General features: G+C 44.1%; 1 protein-coding gene across 1 annotated transcript in view; it reads right to left on the minus strand.

The window, feature by feature from the left end:
• Positions 1-26,711, minus strand: part of ADAMTS3 (ADAM metallopeptidase with thrombospondin type 1 motif 3) — a 131,651-nt gene that overhangs the window by 23,264 nt on the left and 81,676 nt on the right. The window contains exons 7-17 of the mRNA XM_053404496.1: positions 23,795-23,951; positions 22,911-23,016; positions 21,741-21,884; positions 20,176-20,308; positions 18,173-18,286; positions 17,056-17,201; positions 15,984-16,159; positions 14,779-14,912; positions 12,461-12,584; positions 10,601-10,681; positions 1,708-1,871 (exon numbers count right to left, since the gene is read on the minus strand). Coding sequence (XP_053260471.1) covers positions 1,708-1,871; positions 10,601-10,681; positions 12,461-12,584; positions 14,779-14,912; positions 15,984-16,159; positions 17,056-17,201; positions 18,173-18,286; positions 20,176-20,308; positions 21,741-21,884; positions 22,911-23,016; positions 23,795-23,951 — 1,479 coding nt within the window. The remainder of the gene's footprint in view (positions 1-1,707; positions 1,872-10,600; positions 10,682-12,460; positions 12,585-14,778; positions 14,913-15,983; positions 16,160-17,055; positions 17,202-18,172; positions 18,287-20,175; positions 20,309-21,740; positions 21,885-22,910; positions 23,017-23,794; positions 23,952-26,711) is intronic.

Consider the following 26,711-nt stretch of genomic DNA (forward strand, 5'->3'; position numbering starts at 1 on the left):
TATGAGTTTTGAGGAGATGTCTTGGAGGGGCTGGTCAGATCAGACTGAGAGGTGGGAGCAGCGTGAAGAGTTGGAGGCTGACGACTCTGGGGAGGGACCCAGTGGCCTGGAACAAGGTATGTTAGGGTCTTGTGAGATATCTGAGCTGCCTGGTGATGGTGGGGACTCAGCCAATGAGCAGCATGATCTTGGAGAGGGACCTAGTGGGCTGTCACTCTTTTGTTCCATGCCAGTCCCTGGCACCAGCACCTGAGCTGCAGGAGGCACCCCACAGGTGGTGCTGTTTCATCACCCATCGCTGGCCAGAACAGACAGCTTAGGCCTAGCCACCAGAAGCCATTCCCATTCTCTTGTGCAGCCCAAAGATGCTCCATGTTTGCCACACTAAAGCCATTCCTACTTCACTCTTTTCTAATCAGAGTTAGAGGGCATTGCCAACTGTTGGATCAACATCTTAGCTAGCCTAGCCATGGCTTGCACCTGTGGTGACTTTGACCTCTAATTTGCCTATGCAGTGATTTGATCATTAACATTTCTGGTAGGAACCACATTATGCATAGAAGTCCTTCATCTGCTGGGAGCCAGGATAATATGTACCATGTGGAGGTCACTAGACTGAGTTCCAGGCTGGTTCCAGGCTGATGGGACAGCCAGACCATTGAAAACATCCAGCTACAATCCAGGAGGGAAAGTCACAAATAAGGGTGGCCACAGAGCCTATCTAAATATCATACCCATAACTCCAAAGAAGGCACCTATAACCTATGCTTTCCCTACTGAGCATTCAGAAGTTTTCATGCCGACAGGCAATGGTGGCTGGAGGAGACTGCAGAGCTTCTGACTGCTTCTCTTCATGCGCTGTTAAGGAAATATAATCTTTACTGTACTAATTCTAACTGCTCCCTTCCTTTTCAGTCCTTACAGATTATTAGCCATTTTCAGATCCCCCATAAAAGTGAACGGAGAAGACAGAGCTTCATTTTACACAGAGTAGATAGGAACCAGAATCAAAGATTGAAGCAATACCAGATTTACGTATAAGCTAAACAAGCTATAGCTTAGGGCCCCACTCTCTTGGCCCCCCCCCCAAAAAAAAATAAAGGAAAAAAACCTGGACGTACCTTTCCAAAATATAAGTTACAAACAAATAAAATGGCTTTAGATACCTATTAGGTCCATAAATTACCATATAGCATATATATTCAGCACAAAAAACAGTGACAATTTGTTGTTGACAAAGGACAGCTGGACATATAAAGGGCCCCATTACCTTCAGTAGCTTAGGGCCTCATCAAACCTAAACATAGCTGTGAACATTTCCCCCCTTTTAAGGGAATTTCGCTTATTCCAAATAGGATTCCTAGCAAGAAAAGGAAAAGGTTGACAGCTATGAACCTAAATCCGACCCTGGATTGAAGTGTAGAGCACAAAGTGACTCAGAAATAGACTGGAATATATGAAGGGCACAGAGACAGATACAAGGTGCATCTTAGGTCCCATTCATGTTCACCCCATCTGTGTATGACTGATGGGTTGCCTCTAGTTTTGAAACTCACAATTTGGGCAGAACTACTTTGTCACAACCACATGGCTATGTCCTTGTTGGTTTTGTGAGTGGATCTCCCAAGTTGATACTGCTTGGCCTGGAACAGGCCCTGTTGGTCACACCAGAAAACTCTACGAAACAGAAAATGGATCATGACCTACCAACACAACGATAGCATCATACAATGGCCCATCCGTCTGAAGGGTTTCTATGTCATCTTCTATGTGGTACTCCCACTCTAAGCCGAGATCAATGAAGGAACGAGAGCCAGATCCCTCTCCTTTGCCATTCAAAATATAGTGACCCGTTGCCTGGTTCTTAACAGCTGGAAGGAATAAAAGCAGAAATGGTGGCTGATTAACCATTGCAATTAAATTGGGTGGGTGGCCATGTCTTAAAGACAATACAAAAGGCACTTGGACCTTCATTTTGCATTGTCTTGATGCCATTAAATTTAGGTTCTCGTTTAGCGATCCCGATAGGGCAGTGATGTGTTCTATTTTACAGAATGCAATCTATTTGATGACATCCTCTGTGTAAAGGGCTGCCCATTCCCAATCCATTTAAAGAACCTTAAGAAGGGAGATCAGGGACCTTGAAGTTGCCAAGCCACAGTTTGACTAGGGTCACCTGTCAAGTCTTCCCCACTATGCATTTTTATTTCAATTATAATAAATATAATAAATGAAATTTAGCCTTCACACAATTTGTGCAAATCTGTGTTCTCTTTCCTCCTCCTCCTTTTGGTGACACAGTTCATCTTTTCATTAGCAATGAATAAGTGGCCACCCAAGACCCAGAGCTTCTCAGCCCATTATCTAGTGCTTCTTTTTAGCTTTAGTTCACCCCTCCCACTGTGTTCCATGCACAATATGAAAGTAGCTGTAGCCTCTGCAGAGATGGTTTCTCTAGAGCTAATTTGGAAGAACAAAGCAGATTAAAAAAAATAGCAAGGGCAGGCTGGGAGAAAATGAATGAAAGCACATGCAACGAGAAGCTGGGGAAGGGGGCTGACTTTAGAGTTATTTGAAGATAATCCAGAGATCAAAGAAAAAGTGGTGGTCATTGATACTAACTAATACCGTATTGGCCCAAATATAAACCACACACCCCCATTCAAATTGTGAAAAGGTTTTTTTATCAATAATTTTTTATTATTTTCTTTGCACAATCACTTTTTCAATACATTAATCAACATATGAACTTTTTGCTCTGCTGAGCTTGCGACTTCCCTCCTTCCCTTCAGCGGGTATCCCTTATCAACACCAACCATGTATTTTAACTTTTTACATCATATCTGTCTTATCCATATTGTAGGAATTACTTCAATCCTGCCAGTGTCTTTAAATTTTTACAGTTGCCCTTTAAGTACACAGTAAATTTACTCCAATTTTCCTGGAATCTCTGATCATCCTGATCCTGAATTATGCCGGTCAGTTTGGCTAACTCCGCATAATCCATCATTTTTGTCTGCCACTCCGCAATGGTGGGAACTTCTTGTAATTTCCAATTTTGGTCCAACAAAGTCCTTGCAGCAGCTATGGCATACATAAATAATCTTTGGTCTGATTTCTTGATCTCCTTCCCCATCGAACCAAGCAAAAAAGCCTCTGGCTTTTTGGGGAAGGTATTTTTTGGTATTTTCTTAAGTTCATTATAAATCAACTCCCAAAATGTCTTTACTTTATTGCAAGTCCACCACATATGATAGAAGTCTCCATCCACATCTTTACATTTCCAAAAAATTTTATCCCTCATCCTATACATTTTTGCCAGCTTTGAAAAGTTAAAGTGTGGCTTATATTTGGAGCCGCGCGCCAGCGCTGGCTTGGGGAGCAGGGTGCTGAGTGCCGGCCACCCCCCGCCTCCGTTCAGGGTGGTCGTGCTGGGAGGCGAGCCACACCCACAAACAAGCCTTGAATTTTATTTGCGAATGCGGCTTATAGTCGGGCCAATATTGTATTACTACATGGCACCAATGGTGGCTAACTATTTTAAGAGTGCAAGAGAAGCCTGCTGGATCAGGCTAGCGGTCCATCAAGTCTTGCAACCTGTTCTTACAGTGGCCAACCAGATACCTGCAGGAAACCCGCAAGGAAGACCAAAGCACAAGAGCACTCTTCCCTCCTGCAGTTTTCAGTAGCCTACTGCCTTCAGTCAGGCACACAGAGCACAGCCATCGCGGCTAGTAGCAATTGATAAGCCATTTGTCTCATACTCTTTGAAAGCCATCCATGTTGGAAGCCATCACAAGAAGAAGAAGAGTTTGGATTTGATATCCCACTTTATCACTACCCTAAGGAGTCTCAAAGTGGCTAACATTCTCCTTTCCATTCCTCCCTCACAACAAACACTCTGTGAGGTGAGTGAGGCTGAGAGACTTCACAGAAGTGTGACTAGCCCAAGGTCACCCAGCAGCTGCATGTGGAGGAGTGGAGACGCGAACCCAGTTCACCAGATTACGAGTCTACCACTCTTAACCACTACACCACAATGGCTCTCTTGTGGGGGTGAGTCCCATGGTTCAACATACCTTTCAGGCTGAGGGCCAAATGTCAAGGGTAAAACCAAAGTGCGTCTTACTCTTTTTCACATTTAATCGTAAATGTTAGACAGACTTAATAGTTATTCCCCCTCTTTCTCCTGTTTGAAAAAACAATTTCACCATTAATTTCCACCCCTTTCCCCATTAAGCCTTTAAAAACTCATTTCACTATTAATTCCCCTACTCCCCCCGTCACTCCACACTAAATTCATTTCATTATTACTCCTTGTTCATTTCATTCCACTATTAATATTCACCCCATTACTCCTTAATGACTTAATTTCATTATTAATTTCCACTCCCTGCCCCCCATGACTCCCACTTAAATTTGTTTCATTATTATTTTCAAGTGCATTCCCCCCTTAACTCCTTTTTCATTTCTCAAATTTAAACCCCATTGCCCAAGTTCCCCATTAATTTGATTAATGTTCCTTATTGCATTTGAGGGACATGGGTGGTGCTGTGGGTTAAACCACAGAGCCTAGGACTTGCCGATCAGAAGGTCGGTGGTTCGAATCCCCGCTACGGGGTGAGCTCCCATTGCTCGGTCCCTGCTCCTGCCAACCTAGCAGTTCGAAAGCACGTCAAAGTGCAAGTAGATAAATAGGCACCGCTCCGGCGGGAAGGTAAACGGTGTTTCTGTTCGCTGCTCTGGTTCACCAGAAGTGGCTTAGTCATGCTGGCCACATGACCCGGAAGTTGTACGCTGGCTCCCTTGGCCAATAAAACGAGATGAGCACCGCAACCCCAGAGTCGGTCACGACTGGACCTAATGGTCAGGGGTCCCTTTACCTTTACCTTTATTGCATTTACAAGTTCTAATGTTTATTATGATTAACCATTATGATCATAGCTCAATTGGCAGAGCATGAGACTCTTAATATCAGGGTTGTGGGTTTTGCCCTACATAGGGCAAAAATGATTGGACTAGATGACCCTCAGGGTCCCTTCCAACTCTGCAATTCTCTTATTCCATGCTTTTCTAAAGAGCTATTACATTGGCTGCCCTCTTTCTCCTGCCCCTGTCTGCACTCAGATGTGAAAGAATAGCCCAACCTGGTGATAAAATACTGTAATGAATATTGGAGGAAGGGAGCTGCAGTCCGAGATAGGGAAAGAGGTGGTAATGAAACACCTAGATCCTTTAAATGAGGTGAAATTATTGCCATCTTCAAATATATTAAGGGCTGTCAGATGTAGGAAGCTAGTTTTACGCTGCTCCAATGGGCAGGACCCAAACCAATGGATTCAATTTACAAGAAAGAAGATGCTGATGAAATGTTAGGAAGGATTTTCTGACAGTAAGAGCTGTTTGACAGTGGAATGGACTGCCTTGAAAGGTGATAGACTTTCCTTTGGAGGTTTTTGAGCAGAGGTTGGGTGGCCATCTGTCATGGATGCTTTCTTTGAGATTACTGCATTGCAGAGGGTTGGGCTGTATGATCCTCACAGTCCCTTCCAACTCTACAATTCCATGATCGGGAGCATTCTGTAGCTTTTGGAGATCAGATCAGATCTCTTTGGCAGTGAAGCTGCAGGAAAGAAAGATGCAGATTGCTGAGTGGAGGGTGGGTCCCACTGTTAGAATTCCTCCTCCATGATTGCAGTCATGGGATTGTTGTCTTTCACATGACGGTTGTATGTGTTGACTGCACAGAGTGGGATGTGATGGAAACACGAAGTTTGTGTTACTGTGTTCCATGAAGTGGGACTATTGTCCTTTGTTCTTTTTCTCTTTGCTGTCTTATGCTAGAGAGAGAGGGAGCCATGTTGCAGTACTCCATGTGTGTTTATATGTAAATAAAGTAGATTAGCCAAAATGTTGAGTTGCTGAGATCTGTTATGCAAACTGTGAAGACTCTGTGGATCTCTAAGTGTGCCGGTATAGGTTGGCATCGGTCACTGTGATGCTCGGGCAGAAGAAAGCTTTTGAAGCTCCCGAATGGATGACCAGGAGGGAGGGAACATGCCAGTCAGGCATGTGTCTCTGCCAGGGTCCTACTCGAGTGTAGGCCAAGCTCCTGACACCCACCAGCTTCAATCTCGATTCCACCAAGCTCACCTCCTGCCTTCTTACTTGCAACCAGACCATGGGGTTGTTGGGATTTTTATATCTCACCAGCTGCGAGAAGCAGCACAATGGTTGTTGACATCATGTGTATGTCTGGGAGTGTGAGACAGGAAGTCTCTGCTTGTTCTCAGTAACTGGATAAGTTACTTTCACTTCTGGGTGAAGTGAGTGTTGAGTCGTACTTCTGTACTGCTGCTCAGACATGTCGGATGAAAGCTCCGTGTACAGTCTGTAAATAAAGTAGTGTGTAGCTACTGACTGTCTCTTTCTTCTGTGATGGGATGCTAGAAGACGAGTGTGCTCCTCTCAGGAGGGAGGGGTCGCTTATTACCGGAGAAACGCCTTGATGTCTTGGGAAGGTGGCACACTTCCCGGGCGTTTTTCCAACAGGGGTGACTCTGGCTGACAGCTTCATCCTCCTTAGCTTCATGATGCCCTTGCAGAACTTCTCAGGGAAGAGGCTGGAGATAACACTAGATTTAGTTGCTTCTGCCCATCACTGGCTTTCTGGCTCTCCGCTCCCCACCCTATCAGTGACACCAGCCACCACTGCTGATGCAGAAATGCTTTCAATGTGCATGAGGCGGTGGAACGACTCTGGGGGCACTTTTCAGCAGTTTGGGGGCACACACAGTGATATTTGCAGCAGTTATTTTGTAGCAATGTAACTGGGGAAAGTGGCCCATTGGGAAACAAGCTGATAAAAATAATAAAATCTGCTGCTGCAAAAAATAGAAATAGAAATGGAGGTGTCCTCAGGCACTACGGTAAACCTTTGAGGAGAGGCTTATTCAGATTGAGTGAATCCCAAGTGTTTAAGCGCTTCATATTCATCATTGCAGCATTCATTACAACAAGCTTTATGACAGGCCAGGAGGACTTCCATTCCCATATTGCAAATGTGCAGATTAAGGCTGAAAGAATAGTAGCTTGGTCTGCCCACCTAGGGATTTGAACCAGAGACTTCCAGGCTCGCAGCTCACCATTATACAAGCCAATGCAAATTTATTCAGAAGTCCCGCTGAATTAAATGCCACTGATTGCATACAATTGTGATCTATGCCAGATCCCTAGCATGGAACACCCTATATCCTGCTGCTCATTTGGATCAACCAGTTGATTGTCCATCTCTGCAGACTTGATCAAGTCAAGGGTAACCAAACCAGGAGAGATACACCACATCCATAAAAAGGTAAAGGTAAAGGACCCCTGACAGTTAAGTCCAGTCGCAAACGACTCTGGGATTGTGGTGCTCATCTTGCTTTACTGGCCAAGGGAGCTGATGTTTGTCCACAGACAGTTTTTGCAGGTCCTGTGGCCAGCATGACTGAGCCGCTTCTGGCGAAACTAGAGCAGCGCATGGAAACGTCGTTTATCTTCCCACCGGAGCGGTACCTATTTATCTATTTGCACTTTGACGTGCTTTCGAACTGCTAGGTTGTCAGGAGCTTGGACCGAGGAACGGGAGCTCATCCCGTCACAGGGATTAGAATCGCCGACCTTCCAATCAGCAAGCCCTAGGCTCAGTGGTTTAGATCGCAGTGCCACCCGCATCCCTATCACATCCATTCCAAACATTCAAAGTACAATTAGGACACATTTAAGGTATATACCTTCACTAAAAAAAAATCCAGGGTTCTATTTGTGAAGGATTCTGGGAACTGTAGCTCTGTGAGGTATAAGCTACAGTTTCCAGTTTTTTTGGGGGGGGGTGAATGCATGTTCTTTAAATGAATAGTGTTCATCTCTGGGGGCTTAATGGGTTCTGAAAAGGGGCTGGCATGAAGTCTTTCTACCACCCTGTCACCCCTACTTCCTGAGGGATCAGCTTTCCTGGCCCCTCAGTTTTCTTACAGCTTCATGACTTTTGCATGACAAATTGATATAGCTCCTCATTCATCTCCAATTCTGTTGAATAATGATATTATAAAATGGCTAAGCTATTTATTTTGTCGTCTCTTCCTTACATGCTTTCAAGATGAGGCCCACCACTTAGTTTAATCGCCTCCCATCTGTGGATCCTTTGATTGCTCATCATCCTAAAATATGCCATTATAGTGAATATCAGCAAATCAACAGTGGACTGAGAGAGAACATCAGCTTTAAAAGAGCTCATATAACGACTATCTGCACCAAAGGAGCATCTTATTGATTTCTCAAGGACCAGCTATTATTTCTTTGAGGGGTTTAGATTTCAGATGGCCGGCAAATCATCTGAAATTATTGGAATTGATTCCTCCTGACTGATATTTTTAAATACAGTACATGGCAACGTTCTGAGACACAAATGTTGGGAAGATGAATAATGTGCTTTTCTAAAGCTCAAAAGCGCTAGCTGCAACTGCACAATATTACTGATGCCTCAGAATGTAAACTTTTGAATGGAAACATGGGGGGTGGGAGATGGCGGCATGACTCTGTTGATCAAATACCACCTTAAGTGATATAATTCTGCAAAGCTAAATTGTGTCTGCATACTCAATACATCAGACAGAAATGGATTTGAAAAAGCACAATTTAAAATAATAACAAGAACACCCACAATAAAATCGGTAGCAAATGAAGCACCACCTTGTAAATGCATAGCCATGTATTAAGAGAGACCAAACTACTTTGGGTAGCAGTTCCTCCAGTCTTTCATTTGCTTAAAAACCTCCAAGGAAGAAGAGTCGACAACCTCCTGAGGGAGTCCGTTTCACTGTCAAACAGCTCTTACTGTCAGAAAACTCTTCCTGATGTTTAGTCGGAATCTCCTTCCTATCATAGTTAGTGACTTATGTGAAGCAGAAATTGACAGGGCCAGGCCAAGCTCAACCAAATGTTTTTAAGCTTCAGTTTTTGGCCAGATTCACTTGCCTGCTCAAACGAAGTGCCTTGGCATGACCTACATGGCAGGAAAGCTGGTTTCATGATGGAATATAAACTCAGCAGGGAGCTGCATCCATTTCTAGCTCTCTGATTCAGGTTACTAAACATCTTTGCCTCATTCACACATTACATTTCTTTGGTCTACTATTTAAGCATCTTAGATGTACACCCAGATAGACAGGATGCAGCAACTGTGATAAAGCAAAGGAGGTCTGGGTCTGTTCAGCGCATGGAGGTTGAAAGATTCAGGACAGACTGGAAAGAAGTGCTTCTAAACACTTTGCATCATTAAAATATGGATGCTTGCTCCCACAAGAAGTGGTGACGACTACCACTTGGATGGTTATAAAACAGGACCAGACAATGGCTACTAGCCTCAATAGGGTTGTTCAACATCCACTGTTGAAGACAGTAGGCCTAAGAATACCAGTAGCTGGAAAACACAAATGAGGAGAACACCCAGGTCCTTCTTGTGAGCTTCCCATGGGCATCTGGTTGGTTATTGTCAGGGATTGGTCTGAAGACGAGGACTGGGGACTATGTTCTATGGAAGACCAGCTTCTCTCTGATGGAGAGCTGGAGGGGGAAGAGCTGCCCCCCCTCCACAGTGTGTTCAGAAGCAGAGAGAGAGAAGCTGAACAGTTTAGGGAGGAGTTACCCACTTTTGAGATAATGACAAGAGAACCAGAAGGGAGGGGGCAGCGACTTGAGATGTCACTTGGGAGTGTGGGGGACCCCTCACCACCACCACAGACTCAGAGGTCCAAGCGTATCAGAGAGCAAAGGAGTCAGAGGGAGGGAGGAACTTCTCGCTGGCGCCCAAAATGCTGCGGAAGTTGGGAGGAGGATTTAGAGTAGCCAACTGCCCTCCAGTTGTCTAAATTAGCCACACACTGCCCTCCACACTGTAGCCAGTGTGGTGTAATAGTCTCGTAATCTGGTGAACTGGGTTCGCGTTTCTGCTCCTTCACATGCAGCTGCTGGGTGACCTTGGGCTAGTCACACTTCTCTGAAGTCTCTCAGCCTCACTCACCTCACAGAGTGTTTGTTGTGGGGGAGGAAGGGAAAGGAGAATGTTAGCTGCTTTGAGACTCCTTAGGGTAGTGATAAAGCGGGATATCAAATCCAAACTCCTCTTCTTCTTCTCCTCCTCCTCCTTGCAGAGAGCTGTGTATTTGTGCTCGTAACATGATGCTGCAATAATGATGCTATAAATCTCTCAACCGCTTGTTAATTCTTATCTGTGAAGTTACCGAAGGGAGATGAGTACTCTCCATGCCTGACAATTATTGTGAGAACAGGATTCTGGATCCAGCAGGTATCTTCTTATGTTCTTAACTCTTCCCTATGCTGAATTGAGTTCCACGGGTTATAAAAGTGATAATGAAACACAATGTCACAATGTCAAGTGAATTGCTCCACAACCTGAACCACAGGAGGTACCACTCAGACTCCCCAAGTGGCCAGGGTAACATCCGCAATGGTCCTCCTGGGCATCTTCTGGAAAGTGGGGTTAGGTCTATTAGAGTTGTTGGCAGCATGGTCAAACCTAAGCACAGGAAGCACTTACCAAGAATGTGAGGGGTAGCCTCGTCTTCTTGGACAGACACATGTCTAGCACCTGGAGGGATGTCAAACATCTTAAGGTAGCCTTTGGCATGTGCAGCAAGGCATTGGGAGAAGGCAGAAGAGAAACAAAAGGAGAGAGAGAAAAATAATTGCTAGGGTTAGTAGGTTGCAAGAAGAGGTTGGCCCCATTTGCAGAAGAGGTGCATCCATAAACCCATGAACAGTCAACTTAAGGACCAGTATGTTTGCAATATTGGCGATTAGGCAGCCTTGCATTTCCCATATTTTCATGAAAGAGGAGGGGAAAGGCAATCTTATTGCAAGCCACTTACTTCATTTTGTTCTCTGGCGAACCAAAGCAATCTGGGTAATTTAGACAAAGCATTTTTGTTTCCTATGTTTTGTGGAATGAAAATAGAAGGACACAGGGATCATTCACCCCTGTTATCATCTGTCAGTTAGATCCTTTCCAGAATGATAAATACATATTGTTAAGAATTCATTTCTTCCCCAGTGGCTGAGATCAGGCCAGTGGGCCATTTTGTGGAAGCACAGAAGCTGCTATCGCAAGCCAAATTCATCACCCTAAGAATTTCAGCTTACTGTTTGACATACTTCAGTGAATATAGTTCATGGTCAGAATATTGTCGGCTTTCAAGAAGCTCCCATTGGAAGCATAAAATGATTTGCCTGAGTTTGCTTTTCCTGTAAGTGACTGGTCAGCAATTAGAAGTAATACAAGAAGAAAAAATGGTTCTGCGGCGGCTATGGATGCCCAAATTTCTGCAAAGAGTCAAAACTTACCCAGAATATTTTTAGATTCTCTGTTTTCAGAAACAGAAACATCACGAGCTCCTTTAGGCAAAGTGAACGCGCCTCTTGTCTTCCCTTAAACAGAATGTCTTTTGTTAGTAATTTAGGGCATGGAAGTCTTGAGTTTTCATTGACTGAGTCTTCATAGGAGCGCTTTTTTAAAAAAAAAATCAATCAAGCATGAATCAGTTCTGTTCAAAACTCAGTTTGAAAGATTTTTACACACATTGCAGCAGTTCTCTTTTACTTTAAAACATCAAGTCAATGAAAATTAAGACTGTGAAAAATCAATTGGATACTTGCAGATTTCATTTTCCAGAACCTTGAGTTCATTTTGGCACCTCTTGCTTAATTGTTTCCCTGTTGGAAGAGGTTGATTAGATTTTTTTCTTGCAATGCCAAACAAAAATGGAATCTAATGATAAATAATTGTGAAATATGATTGTGGAATGGAAAATCAATGCTTCAAACACTGCCCCAAGGACAAAGATCATCCTCAAACACCAGCTAACAGGATTTTCTGCATTTGCTAGCTTTGCAAATGCTTCAACTGGTGTCCTGAACTTACCGCAAAACGTCTTGGATATATTGAAAATAAATAAATAAAAATAATTGAAGCATGACATGCTGTTGTACTGTGGATCATTCAAAAGCTCAGTTTAAAGGTCTGCAAATCAGTTTGAAATTTCCATTTCCAGTTGACTTCAAATGGTTGCACGAAATGACTCCAAATAGTTGTGCAGACTGGAATCAGTTTAACACTGATGTTGGACTTCAATAGCTTCAGTCTGGATGGCCAATAGGTAGGATGGTAGCGAAAACAACATCTAAAGGGTTACAGGCTGGCTGCCCTGCTGTGACCTGTATTAAACCAATTCCAGTCCACACGAATATTTGAAGTCAGTTCATGTGAACATTTGCAATCATGGTCAAAGCACTTCATGTTGAGATTTAGGCTTTCATCACCTTTTCTCCTCTGCAGAGGTGAGGGACAGCAATGGAAACTAATGGTAATATGGAAGAGTCATGGAGGTAGAGGTATCCCTACCAGGTTTCTTAGGGATTCTAGTGAAGGTCCCTTTGATCGTCCGGCAGTGAGAGTTATCTCCCCCGCATACTCCACACTTGTCTTCAGCTTTGTTGGACCCGATTTCCTTGTCACAGCCCACTTTCTGTAAAAAGAGACAGTCACAGTATCATCAGAGCAGAGAATCAGAAGAAGCATTGTTTGGAAATGTATAGAATCAAATGCACAGGTCAAATTTGCAACTCCTAATATTTTCCCCCCAATGAAAGTGCAGGTGTTATGTGTGCTCCATAACAGCAGGTTTTGATACCAAGCATCTAATACAGTTTCTGGCAGATCTTTGCATTTATCACCCAAAAAGAAGAGGAAGTGAGGAGCAAGTTTCTGGTTCAGTGGTTGGGAACCTTCAGCCATGAAGTCTAATTAGGCCCACCCTTTGGCCCATGAGGCTATTTCAGTCAAGAGATGCCGACCTGCTTTGCAGGTTTGATGGGCAAAAATGCAGCTGGGCTAAAAAGGGGTTTGCAGGCCCAAGACACTTTGCACTGGGCTTTCAAAGCACTAACTAATGGCTTTGCAAGCACCAGCAGAGGATGTCATTGTGGTGTCAGGTGATTGAAAGGTGAGGGGCTCCACCCACCTATCAAACCTGCCCATGAGGGGTGGGGAGATAAGGATTCAGACCCCCAACTGCATTCAGTTCTTCATGCCTGCTCTAGTTTATATGGCCGAGTAAACTTCAGGGACTCAAAAGCAATTTTGGCAGTTCAGGGGTTACTCTGCACAACTTACTGCGTCCATTCATGACTTGCAGAAGCCAGGCAAATTCTGGCCTTACAGAATATACTTATGCAGATTGTGGAATTCCACATTTCCTGGCAAAGAATTTTTGGAATCTGTGCAGAATTTTGATGTCATTTTCTTCAACGGGTTGCGTCTCAGGCATAACCATTGGAAGTTTTAAGCAGAGAAGCTGGCAAAATTCTTCCAGCTCAGGGCCTCAATGAGTTTCAGGTACTTGGTAATGCTTGCTTCAAAGGAGAAGTGAGCATCAGGAGCTCCCATGTTCTTCTCCAGATCAGATTAAAATCCAAGCTGGAGGAGATTGCCTGCCTATCCCTCTTTGAAAAGCACCTCACAAAAGAAGAGTTTGGATTTGATATCCCGCCTTTCACTCCCTTTAAGGAGTCTCAAAGCGGCTAACATTCTCCTTTCCCTTCCTCCCCCACAACAAACACTCTGTGAGGTGAGTGGGGCTGAGAGACTTCAGAGAAGTGTGACTAGCCCAAGGTCACCCAGCAGCTGCATGTGGAGGAGCAGAGACGCGAACCCGGTTCCCCAGATTACGAGACTACCGCTCTTAACCACTACACCACACTGGCAGTGGATCAAAATCTACCTTCTTCAGGCGACCACCTTATCCCAGACCAAAATTTTATGGGGTCAGCTCTTCAAACCACTTCCGTTGCTTCTCTGCTGCTTTGCTAAGGGGCTGCTTTGCAGAGCTGCCCCCAGAAAAATGAGAGGAGCTGAGCTTTAGACCCCCACCCCCTGAAATGTCAGGGGCAACTCTTCAATGCAAAGCTGTAACAAAGAAACACACAGGGAGGAAAACATTGCTGGCAACTGAGCATGAGACCTTCTCTCATAAAAGAATTTTGTCCTTCACCCTCTCCAATTAAGTCACACCATGTTTATGTGACAACAGCCGCACGGATGATACTAGCCCAGAGATGGAAAGAAGAAAGAGTCCCTGTCAGAGAGGAATGGCAAACTAAGCTGATGGACTATACCGAAATGGCAAAGCTGACTGAAAAGCTCAGGAAGCAAGAGGACAAAAACTTTTTTAAAGAATGGGAAAAAATTATAATTTATTTAGGGGAGCACTGTAAGCAGATGAGAACATTGGTGTTGTTGTTGTTTAGTCGTTTAGTCGTGCCTGACTCTTCGTGACCCCATGGACTAGAGCACGCCAGGCACTCCTGTCTTCCACTGCCTCCCGCAGTGATTTTTAGGGTTAGGGTTAACGCAACAGACACTATGGATAATGTGGATGGATACAAAATATAGATTACGAAATTATACGCAGTTGAAAATGTTGACAATAGGACCCATGGAGGGGATGGGGGAAGTCTCTAGATTAAGAGAAATCTCTTTATATGGATATGTATTTGGTATTATTATAAACTTATATTTGTAAAACCAAATAAATTGATTTTAAAAAAGAAGTCACACCATGTATATTCCATGTATATTTGGCTGAACGCGTCTTACAAGGTCTTTTGTGTACAGCTCCAGCTAGAAAGAGCAACTGGGATGGTCAGGAAGACCTCACTCACCACACATTCCCCACGCACACAGATGCTGAAGGGGTCTTTGTATGAACAGCGAGTCCCATCATGGGTGAGTTGTTTCATGTAGGCAACATCTCCTGTCTCTCTGGACTGGCAGTAGAGTTGGCATCTTTTGGTAGCTACACGGTGTAGAAATGTGAACAAAATATGTGTCCAAACCCATGAACAATTGTTGGATTACACAAGCAGCACAGACCACATTCACATCAATCCTTCAAATCACTTTAAACCATCATGGCTTTCCTCAAAGAATTATGGGAGATGCAGTTTGTCGATGTTGTTGAGAGTTGTTAGTAGACCCTTTTTTCTCCTCCCAGAGCTACAATTCCCAGGGTGGTTTAACATTAATCCCTCTGGCCCTGATTCAGTTTGGGACCCAAAATCATGGCCAGGTCAGATCAAGGCCCAATCAGGAAATGAGCCCGGATACTGAAATGAGTCCTGGACTGAACCAGAAGGCACCTAATATAAATACAATTACATTAATACCTTGGAAGTCAAACAGAATCCATTCCAGAAGTCTGTTCGACTTCCAAAACGTTCAAAAACCAAAGAACAGCTTCTGATTGGCTGCAGGAAGTTCCTGAAGCCAATCGGAAGCCGCAGAAGCCCCACTGGACGCTTGGCTTCCAAAAGAACATTTGAAAACTGGAACACTCACTTCCGGGTTTTGATCATTCAGGAGCCAAAACGTTTGAGAACTAGGCTGTTCGAAAACCAAGGTAAGACTGTATTGAACAGCCCTAATATAAATACAATAAATGACTAAAGCTACCTTTCTAGCTGTCTCTCTATCATCTCCCTATTCTTAGCTTCCTGAGCACGCTAAATTGTCAGAGAAGCTATGAAGGGTCACTATGAAAGCCTCTTTTAGGCCAGGCTCATCATTAATCAAAGGAGATCAATTTGTACTACACGAGAGACTCTGTCGAGTTGATAGAATAAAGATATAACAAAATTTCTTCCCTAGTTATATTTATCCAGTCACTGCGTTTTGTAATAGTTCTGGTTATTAGGGCTCAAGAGAAGAATTTATTATTGAGAAGTGGCTTTTTGATGGCTTCCCTACTGGAGGGCAAAGAGTTAGTGGAGGGGAATGAGCAATGCACATCTGCTATTTGTTCTTCTTTCCCAACTCCTTTGCAGCGTTTGAAACAGCTCTTTGCAGAAGAGGACCGGCCATCACTTACCATCAGGATGTTCATAAGGCAGCCAGTGGTGTTTACTGCTCTGGTACTCAAAATGTGAGTTGCGTTGTTGACACTGCTGGGCTCGGAAGTCTTCGTGATGCTTTGGGCATTCCTCCATGTTGCACAGCTGGTACTCAAAGTTGACGCCAGCACAGTCTTGACCCCCGTTATGAGGCCTTAATGGGGAGAAACAAGGCCCAATTAGAATGCTTGAAGGTACCTTTTATCATATGTGACGGACTTGTAAGGTGATAAAAGCTTTCTGGGAGATGATATATAATGAAATGGGGGGAAATGTTTAAAATAACTTTTGTTAAGAAACCAGAAGCTTTCTTATTAGGAATTTCAGGTACCAATATTCCAAAGGAACGGAAAAAACTTTTCATGTCTGGAACAACAGCCGCCTAGATGTTACTAGCCCAAAGATGGAAAGAAGACAAGGTTCCTACCAGAGAGTAATGGCAAACCAAGTTGATGGACTGTGCTGAAATGGCAAAACTGACTAGAAAACTCAGAAACCAAGAGGACAAAAACTTTATAGAAGAATGGGAATTTTTTTATAAGTTATTTAAGAGACCACTGTAAGCAGATAGAAACATTGGCATGATTTTGAATTCACTTGTACTGTAACAGTTACTATGGATAATATGGATCGATGTGAAAGTTAGAGTATGGAAGAATATGCAGTTCTAAATGTTCAAAATGGGACCCTATGGAGGGGATGGGGAGAAGTCCCAAGATTCGGAGGAATCTCTGTATATGGATATACATTTGGATTTTTGTAACTTTGTATTTGTGAAACCAAATAACAATGATTTCAAAGAGAGAGAGAAAAGAATGCTTGGGGGTGGGTCTAAGCTGGATCGGATCCCAGACCCCCACTCTCTCCCCATCCAGACCACAAACCCCACTGATCCATCTCTCCACTTATCTGACTTTTGACCCAGGCAGTCCTGAGTTGTTGTTTTCTTTTGAGCCACTGGCTATAGTGTTCCCCAGAGGGCACCCTCCTTATATCCACCCCAAGACGTTGTGCGTGCAAAAGGTTGCGGGAGAAGCGCCGCCGACTCACGCAGGATTGTTGCATAGTCTTGTTCTGAAGCGAACGCCGGTTCCGCATGTCCGAGAGCAGGAGCCGAATTTCGTCCAGGCTCCCCAGCTGCCATCTTGCTTCAGCTGGTTGGTGTTTTTCCACATGCAGTGACCTTTGTAGCACCACTAAGGGTAAAATGAGAAATGAGGCACAAACACAAATTAGACCCTCTGGAGTCACCTAATCTCTTCACCTGAACTTCTTATTTTAATTGTTAACATGAGAAGAGCTTTGCTGGATCAGGCCAGCGACCCATCTAGTCCAGAATTCTGACAGTGGCCAGACAGATGTCTATGAGAAACCTGTGAGCAGGATCCGAGCACAAGAGGACTTTCCTCTCCTGTGGTCTCCAGCAACTGATATTCAGAAACATTGCTGTCTCCAATGGAGGAGGCAGAGCATAGCCATTGTGGCTTGCAAGTTATCCCAAGCCCTCTCCTTCATGATTTTGTCTAAGCCTCTATATTTTAATGTATCAATGAAATTGCTTCACTGTTTATCCCTATTAGTATAATTGAGTTTGTACTTAATTAATAATTAATTAACAGTCAATTAATTACCCCAGCCCATGCCTTCGCGGTAGGATCTCTATCAGTGGTCTCCCATGGTTCAGATGCATGGGTCAGACTCATTGGGAGCTGTAGCTTCATTACTGGGGGCCTAATTCTGTTAAAAACCCACACATACAGTAGTTGAAATCAAACAGATCTGCTCCCATTGGTGAAGATCTCCCCCCGCCCCAGCAAGCATTTTAAGAAAGCTTTTCTGATTTGGTGGTTAGTTGTAACAGATGTTATCCTTTGTATCTGTTTGGTAACCTCACTGTAAGCCACTGAAATAATAATAATAATAATAATAATAATAATAATAATAATAATAATAATATATTATTTATACCCCGGCCATCTGGCTGGGTTTCCCCAGCCACTCTGGGCGGCTTCCAACAGAATATTAAAATACAATAGTCTATTAAACATTAAAAGCTTCCCTAAACAGCTGCTGTGGTGTATAAGGAATTGGAAATAAATCAAATCACCTCTGCATCTCTCTGCCTTGAAATGTATTGGGACATGTAAACTTGAAGATACATACTCACTTTACTGGGTGCACATTCCGTTCCGTCCAGTGGGGGGCCCTTCTTTGTCTTGCAGAAGTAGGGGTTGTCCGGATGGCTGCACCACAACTGTTTACACGGGTCGAAAGTTCGGAACTAGAAAAAGGGAGACACCTGAATAAGTTTTCGATCTCACAGTATTATAGTATTATAGAGTTGGCAAGGACCCCAAGGGTGATCTTGTTCAACCCTCTGTAATGCAGGAACCACAACTAAAGTATTAACCTAGTGAATGAACACACAACCTCTATTTAAGAACAGAGGAGAGACCACCACCTGGGAAGTAGTCTGTTCCACTATCAAGCAGCACTTCTTGTCAGAAAGTTCTTCCTAATTTTTAGTTGGAATCTCCTTTCTTGTAATTTGAGTTACAGTAATTGATTTCGGTGCTGCCCTCTGGAGCTGCAGAAAGCAAGCTTGCTCCATATTTCATTTGTCAGTCCTTCAGAAATGTAAGATGGCTATCATATCACTTCTCTTTTTAAAAAATAAATTAAAAAATGGAATTTTATTTACAACATAACATAACCCCCCCCCCCAAAATACAAATCCACCCTCATTAAACATGAACATAACATACAGTGAGCATAACATATAACAATACAAAGAACCTAATAAAAGACTTCCTTTATCCTGTACCTGGCCTCCTTATTTACTTCTTATAAACTGTTTCCTTTATGAATAATTATTAAGATTTTTCTTATTATAACTTAAATATCCACAAAGTCTTCTGCAGACATTAATCGAAACAAGTCCAGGTTTGTATTTTAGGGCACTGTTTTGTGACGTATTCTCTGCATTTCCCCCATGCTTTTTGAAACTCTTGTCTAGTGTGATCTCTAACTGCCTCTCTTAATCTAGCCAGTTCAATGTACTCTAACAGTTTGTCTTGCCATTCCATTTTTTATTGGCACAGTTTCTTTTTCCCAGTTTTTAGCAATTAGGATCCTTGCCACTTCTGTGGCATAGAGGAATATTTTCCGATCTTCTCTTGCTATACCTGTGTCCGTTATCCCTAGTAGAAAGGCTTCTATATTTTTCATACTTAAACATTTTTTTAAGCTCATATACTGTGTTCCTTCAGATATTTGAAGATGGCTCATCTAATGGTTATGGGGTTGCTCATGCGTAAGTTGCCGCCACTCCTGGGTAGGTGGCCTAGTTAAACCTTTCCTGGCTGGACAGCCCCTCACTTCGTGGCTGCTCAGTCGCTGGCAGAATCTGACAGTGGGCGTTTCTTCAACCTTTTCCAACATAAAAGTTGTTTGACGCCCAGTCTCCTCCTAGCCTCCCTGCGCAGGGTGGGCGTGGGTAGCGGAGGACCTGTGCTCTCTCCGCTGGTGTCCAGTGAAGAGTCTCGGAGCCTGCTCTCCGCTTCCCCCATTGGCCCCCCTCCATCCCTGGTGTCGCGCTGAATTTCTTCCCCAACAGGAGACCTGCCTCTCTCCCTACTTGGCCCCTCTCCAGCATCGTCGTGGAGCCTCTCCTCCTCCTCTCGTTCCGATGGCAGTTCCCTGACAGCTCATATCACTTCTCAGTCTTCTCTTCTTCAGGCTAAACCCACCTAACTTCCTCAACCATTCCTCTTAAGATTTGGTTTCCAAACCCTGTATCATCCTGGTTGCCCTGCTCTGGGCACATTACAGCTTATCAATGGTTTGCCCCATTCTCTCGTTTGGGAGGAAAGATGAGATCTAGATTGAATAAATACATGAAGAATCATGACCAACTTGGGCTTACCTTTCATGATACATAATATAATGAAATATAACAACATAGAAAGCTGCCTTACACCGAGTCAGACCATTGGTCCATCCAACTCAACATTGTCTTCACTGACTCACAAAGACACTCAAGGGTTTCAGACAGGTTTCCAAATCTACATGGATGCCATTGGGGATTGAACTGAGTTCTCCATGCAAAAGTGGGATCTCTCAATAGTTCAATGGTCTGGTTTTACTTTCTAGAATTCGCTTTGGACATACCGCTGTGCACATTTTGTAGCCCACTCCAAAATCGAAACGGCACTGTTCATCCATGGAATAATTGATCCCCGGCAGGTCAGGAAGTTTGGGCCAGTCGTGTTCAAAGGGATCATCGAGGAGGCAGTCGTAGGAGCTATTGCAGAAACGAAGGAGAAGAGAGTCATCTGGTGGATATGCATAAGCCACAGCTTATAACAGAGGGCCTTTTCAGTGGTGGTGCCCACCCTGTGGAACGCCCTCCCATCAGATGTCAAGGAAATCAACAACTATCTGACTTTTAGAAGACATCTGAAAGCAGCCCTGTTTAGGGGAATTTTTAATGTTTGATGTTTTATCGAGTTTTTAATGTTCTGTTGGGAGCTGCCCAGAGTGGCTGAGGTATAAATATATTATTATTATTATTATTATTATTATTATTATTATTAAATTAATATTTACTCCCACTGAGTCTAAGTAAGGAGGGCATTCCTTATCCACAGCCCATCTTTCAATCTGTTTAGTGGTTCTCAACCTGTGGGTCCCCAGATGTTGTTGGACTACAACTCCCATCATCCCTGAGCTCTGGCCTTGCTAGATAGGGGTGGTGGGACTTGTAGTTCAACAACATCTGGAGACCCACAGGTTGAGAAAGGCTCGACAGCATCAAGTAAGTGACAACGGAGATTCTTTCTGCCTATGAACACATGGTGACCAACACCAGAGGGCACTGCAGGGCCGATAAACTTTTGAGCAAACATATTCAGTTCAAATGCACTGGGATTGCAGAACTTGAGTTTATCAATGCTGGCAACAGCAGTTCTTGAATTAAAGATACTGGTGGTTCTTGCCCTGCAAAGAGTAAATGTTCTCCTGTTTGCCTTATTGTGTTTGGGATCTCTCAGGCTGATTTGCAAGAGGGCTGGTAGGCCCTTCAGATTCCTTGCTCTCTCCCAATTTCTATTTCCGGTCAGCCACCCCATTCCCCAGTTCACTAAGCCCCCTAACTCTGAGACTGATAGCAACAGAAGGGCTCATAATAAACCAGGGGTGGCTAATCTGTAGCCCTCCAGATGTTGCTGAACTACAACTCCCATGAGCCCCAGTAAGCATGCCTAACATTGGGGATGATGGGAGATGCAGTTCAGCAACATCTGGAAAGCCACAGTTAAGCCACCCCTGGAATATCAAAGAAGGCATTTTCCATGAGGGGCTGCCCAATCACTATCCACCCCAAAACATCAGTAACAACTGTTGCATCAGGTGCTTTGCTATTGACCTTAAAAAATGCATTAACTGCTTCTCAAAATTTGAATAATGAATCTCCATATCTGTGCACCAGTATCCTTTGCTGTGTGTCACTATGAAGGAAGAGAGGGCCAGGGTTGTTTTACTTGGTCTTGCTGTTGACCTGCCTTCTGCAACCCATTGTTTCCTCCTTATTCAGTTCTTAAAGCTTCCAAGCCAGATCTGAGACTTTGCCTGGACACTAGCCAAACTTTGGCTTTCCTCATGTGCGCTCCCTAGTCTTGCTCCAGGTATTTAGTGCCTGTTCATACAGCATATGCTGACCACCGGTTGGTCCTTACTGTATGTATCTTTTGACTTCTTGGCCACTGCATCGGGACCAGTGGTATCGATGGAACGCTGCTTGCACCAGGGGAGCCATGACACTCCCCATTGCCGTCTCATCCCCACACCGGTTCCCTTGTCCATCATGCTCCATTCCCAACCTGAAATCAGAGACCAGCATGATGGAATTAATTGGGGCCAAGAGTGGAGAAGGATGAAACCATCTTACACATACAAAGTGACTTAGACCAGCTTCTCTTTTACTCTGATAAATTTTACCCGGCTGGTCTAGGTAGCTCAGGGATGGAGAGCCCTGTGGCTTTCCAGATTCTGCAGGACAAATATTCCCATCATCCTTGACCATTGGTCATGCTGAGCCGGGCTGATGAGAGCCGGAGCTCAACAATATCTGCAGGACTACACATCTCAACCCTTCTCAAGCTCCTTCAATTTCAGGTTTTCTAGAAGGGAAAGCATGGCAGCCATTGCAGTCTGAATTTCACAGACCCAGACCCATCATTAGGACTCCATTGCAATTGCAAACCAGTGTTGTACTGCTTTAGACAGACATTTGGAAGGCTAGTCTAGGATCCTTCTCCCTGAACACTGGGGGGTGGTCAATTAGGGTTCAAGAAGCATTGTCCTACCATCCTCAGTCTGCTCCAGCTGCTAACCCTCAGGGGTGAGGAACATGCTTGGCCTCACAGATCATTTTTTTTATTTCTCCCTCTTCTTCCCAAGAGGACTAACTTTGACAGGTGGATGGCTGGATGTCATTGTGACATCAGATGACTGATAGGTGTGCATCCTGGTAGGTGGAAGGGTCTGCTTCACATCACATTCTCTGCAAGGAACATGACGGTGAAGCAGCACCCAGCAGGAATATAACCCTCCCATAAATGATGCCAACTGATGGGCAGTTTGGTGTGGTTGGAGGGAAATGGCCTTCCTGGCCAACTTGGACACCCTGGACACCCAGAGATTCCCTAGCATAAGGACATAAGAAGGACCCTATTGGATTTCATCTAGTCCTGCATCTTTCTTCTCCTAGTGGTCAACAAGATTTCCACGAGAAGCCCACAACGAGGACCCGAGTGCTCCTTGCACTTGTGATTCCCAACAACTGGAATTCAGAGGCATCCTGCCTCCAACTTACGGGCATTCGGAAACATACTACTGAGACTTACACGTGGCCAGTTTCATGGGCGACCACAAAAGCTGAAGAAAATCCATCTTCATGGTTAAGAGTGCAGCTTCGGACAGGATGGCACATGCCTGTTACTGGAGCATAGCCTGTTGAAAATGTGAAAGACTTGGATTTTAAAAGCAAAACAAAGCACGGTTTGTTAGCCCTCCGTGGCTACAGCTGTATCATGAAGCCTTAACCTACTGACAGAACAAAATTGTCAACAGTGCAGAAGGAGACATTTCGTTACAGTTCTGTGCAAAAGAAAAAGAGAGATTTCCAGTTGTGTCTTATGAAAATAGATAGCTGCCTTATAATGTGTGTATGTAGCTTAGAATTGTGGCATTGACTTTCCATGGTTTCTAGCAGGGATCATGCCAAGCCCTATGCAAAGATTGAACCTGGGATCTTCAGCATGCAAAGCCTTCCTCAAACTCTTTCTTTACCTTTCTACTGCACACTTTCTTCCCTTACTCCATCTCCTTCTGAGTAGGAAGGAACCTTAAAGAAAAAAAGGCTACTAGAAACCAGGGTGTGTGATTGCCATTCACCATCAGAGTAACATGAAGCCAGGAGGGATTCAGGAAACCTTTACAACCCATTCCTAGCTTCTAAATACGTTCTTTTAATAACTGTTAGAAGTTCTCTAGTTTTATTTCATAAACCTAGTGGAGTAATAATAATAATTGGGAGAGAAATTGCTGAACACATTCCCCAGCAGGGATAGATTGAGTTACTAAACTTTGACCAACTCTGAATAAAGAGAGAAGAAATGACTTGTGAATTCTGGCTGGATTCCACTTGCCCGAATCAAGTAAGTTGAATCTTGAAAACAGCCAACACAGCAAAATACTTGTTTAAAAAAAAAAGTCTTGTTCGCGCTACCTTGCATTCCGGCTGGTCCAAAATCTTGCCTGGTTAGGAATATGGCATGATCGTGGTGCTCCGAGTGGCTGGAGTCTGCTTTCTGTTGCTGATATGCCCAGCGGCAAACATTCTCCAGGCTCCGGGATGGATTTCCTCGTTCAATAAGGCTGATGGACTGAGCAAGAATGTGATATATGTTAGATGGGTCTGATCACAAGTGGAGAGATTGCTGCTGGCCAGGCCAGGCGCCAGCACTCAGCACGGCAGAGCAAATGATATGGCTCTGGAGAGCCCCTGCAGTGGTGATATTCTGGACCCCTTGTCATTTCATTCTATTCTAGAAAAAATAACATGGCAGCAAATGCAGATGGTAGCTCAGTTTGCAAGAGTGTGGTGCTGATAATTCCAAGGTTGCAGGTTCAATCCCCGTATGGGACAGCTGCATATTCAGGTTGGACTAGATGATCCTTCCAACTCGATGATTCTATGAATATATGAATCTTTTCTATGATTCTATGCTTCACCTGGCACATGGCCTCATGGTGAGGGGCTGCACGTGGTTGCCCCAACCCACTACTCCATAGTACAGGTGTGGGGAACTTCAGGGACTGAATCTGGACCTTTATGCCTCTCTGTTTGGCCCTTGGATCTCTCCCCAGGACACACTCCTTATCCTTGAGCCACACTCCTCACTGACCCCAAGTGTTTTTGCCTTGATGGAACGTGTCCTTGAACTCTGATAACGCTTTTTGCTCCCCTGGATGGAGGCTGGAGAGCAGTGTATGAAGAAACTAAGCTACTGATGCCTCACAAGCTGAGGAGACCTGGACACATCATCATCATCATATTTATACCCCACCCCAGACACTCTGGGGAACACATCTAAAAACATAAGACATCAAACATTAAAAACTTCCTGAAACAGGGCTGACTTCAGATGCTTTCTAAAAGTTGTGTCATTCTTTATCTCCTTGACATGTGATGTGAGGGCATTCTACAGGGAGGGTGCCAATACTGAGAAGGCCCTCTGCCGGCTTCCCTGTAACTTTGCAGTGAGGAAACCACCAGAAGGCCCTTGGAGGTGGACCTCAGTGTCAGGGCTGAACAATGAGGGTGGAGGCACTCCTTCATATATATTGAAGGTATACACAGATGCCCTTTTCAGTGGCAGCCCTGTCATGTCAGGACATCTGCCCTCAGTTGCATAAATGAAAGACGGAACTCTGTGTATAGTTAAAATAAAATAAAATACCACTGATAGTGTTCTGCTATAAACACTGTCTTTTTTCTGGCTCAAGGCAGTCAGATCTGCTTGTTGTAGCTGCATATTAGAAACTTTGCAGAAGACATTATCTCCGATGTTTATATTCTTCATCCTGGTAATGAATTGGGGGCTATCCTTTTCTCTGTGGGAGAAGCCATGTGCAGAACAAATGCTCAATGAGTGAGACAGTCTCAGAACCAGGACAATTCTGGCTGCACAGCTGGGCTTTGCTTACATTCCCAACTGCTGGGGGAGAAGAGGCAACCCTCTTGGAAAATAAATCTGAGGCTAATGACATGCACAGAACTGCCAGCATTTCTGCCAGGGGTGCTTGAAGCAGCAGTGTTGTGCACTCTGATGAAAAGGCAATAAATATTTATTAGTGCTCCGGGTTATTGATGAAGTGGTCCTTCCACCCACCCAAGAAGAATATTTATTAGCACTTACGGATATTAATGAAGCAGTCCTTTCACCCACCCAAGAAGCATTATACTGTCCAACTAAGTGCTAGAATAATGATATATACAAATGACTGCTTTGTGCAGCCATTTATATCTATAGAACCAAGCCTGCTTTTTCTTTGTCTTTTTGGAGAAAGAGGAGCAGTAGCGTCATAAAGAGAACCCTGGCAACCAAACTACAGATTATGCAGAAGTGGTGGCAAAATTATGAACTTCAGTGTCAAGGAGTGTATGGTTGAGAGAGAGAGAGAGAGACCAGTTCCTCTAATATAAAACAAAAGTGGTGAGTGCCAACAGAATTGTAGCCAAAATAAAGCTGAGAAACTGGAGTGAAGTGTCAGTATGCTGGAAGGATTCCTAAGGCTCGCAAAAGTACAATCTAGATGATCTAGATATCAATATTGATATAGATGAGATGATCTACAGAGCCAAGCCATACCTCTAACCCATGGGTTGGCAAACTAAGGCCCGGGGGCCAGTTCTGGCCCAATCACCTAAATCCGGCCCACGGACAGTCCAGGAATCAGTGTATTTTTACATGAGTAGAATGTGTCCTTTTATTTAAAATGCATCTCTGGGTTATTTGTGGGGCCTGCCTGGTGTTTGCACATGAGTAGAATGTGTGCTTTTATTTAAAATGCATCTCTGGATTATTTGTGGGGCATAGGAATTCGTTCATCCCCCCAGAAAAATATAGTCTGGCCCCCCACAAGGTCTGAGGGATAGTGGACTGGCCCCCTGCTGAAAATGTTTGCTGACCCCTGGGTCTAACCTGTCTCCCCAGGCCACAGTCTTCACTTATCCTGCTTCTTTGAATGTTTTTGCCTACATGGAATGTGCTTTTGAATTCTGCTAATGCCTCTCAGCCTCCCAGATGGAGGGGAATATCTGTAGAAATAGCCTTCAGTACATAGGTAGAATTCACCTTTGCTGCCCCATTCACCTTTGCCCCTGGCTCCGCCCATCACTGACTCATGGCCCCTGGAAGAGAATGCATCCTTAAGGCTGAAAAGGTTTCCCCACCCATGACTTAAAGGACGATAATTTGAAGGTATCGCTGGGTTTTCAGAAGCTGACTGCCACTAGATGGCAAAAGAGACTTGGTCAGCTCAGTTTACTCTCCTGCCAAAATCCTCCTAAAGAGAAGTGACAGGATGCAGGCCAAGGTTGTGACTTTGTGGGGTGCAAGTTGGGGGAGATCTGAATCAGA

Source organism: Podarcis raffonei, chromosome 9, assembly GCF_027172205.1.
Source record: "Podarcis raffonei isolate rPodRaf1 chromosome 9, rPodRaf1.pri, whole genome shotgun sequence".
In the NCBI taxonomy this organism is placed as follows: Eukaryota; Metazoa; Chordata; class Lepidosauria; order Squamata; family Lacertidae; genus Podarcis; species Podarcis raffonei.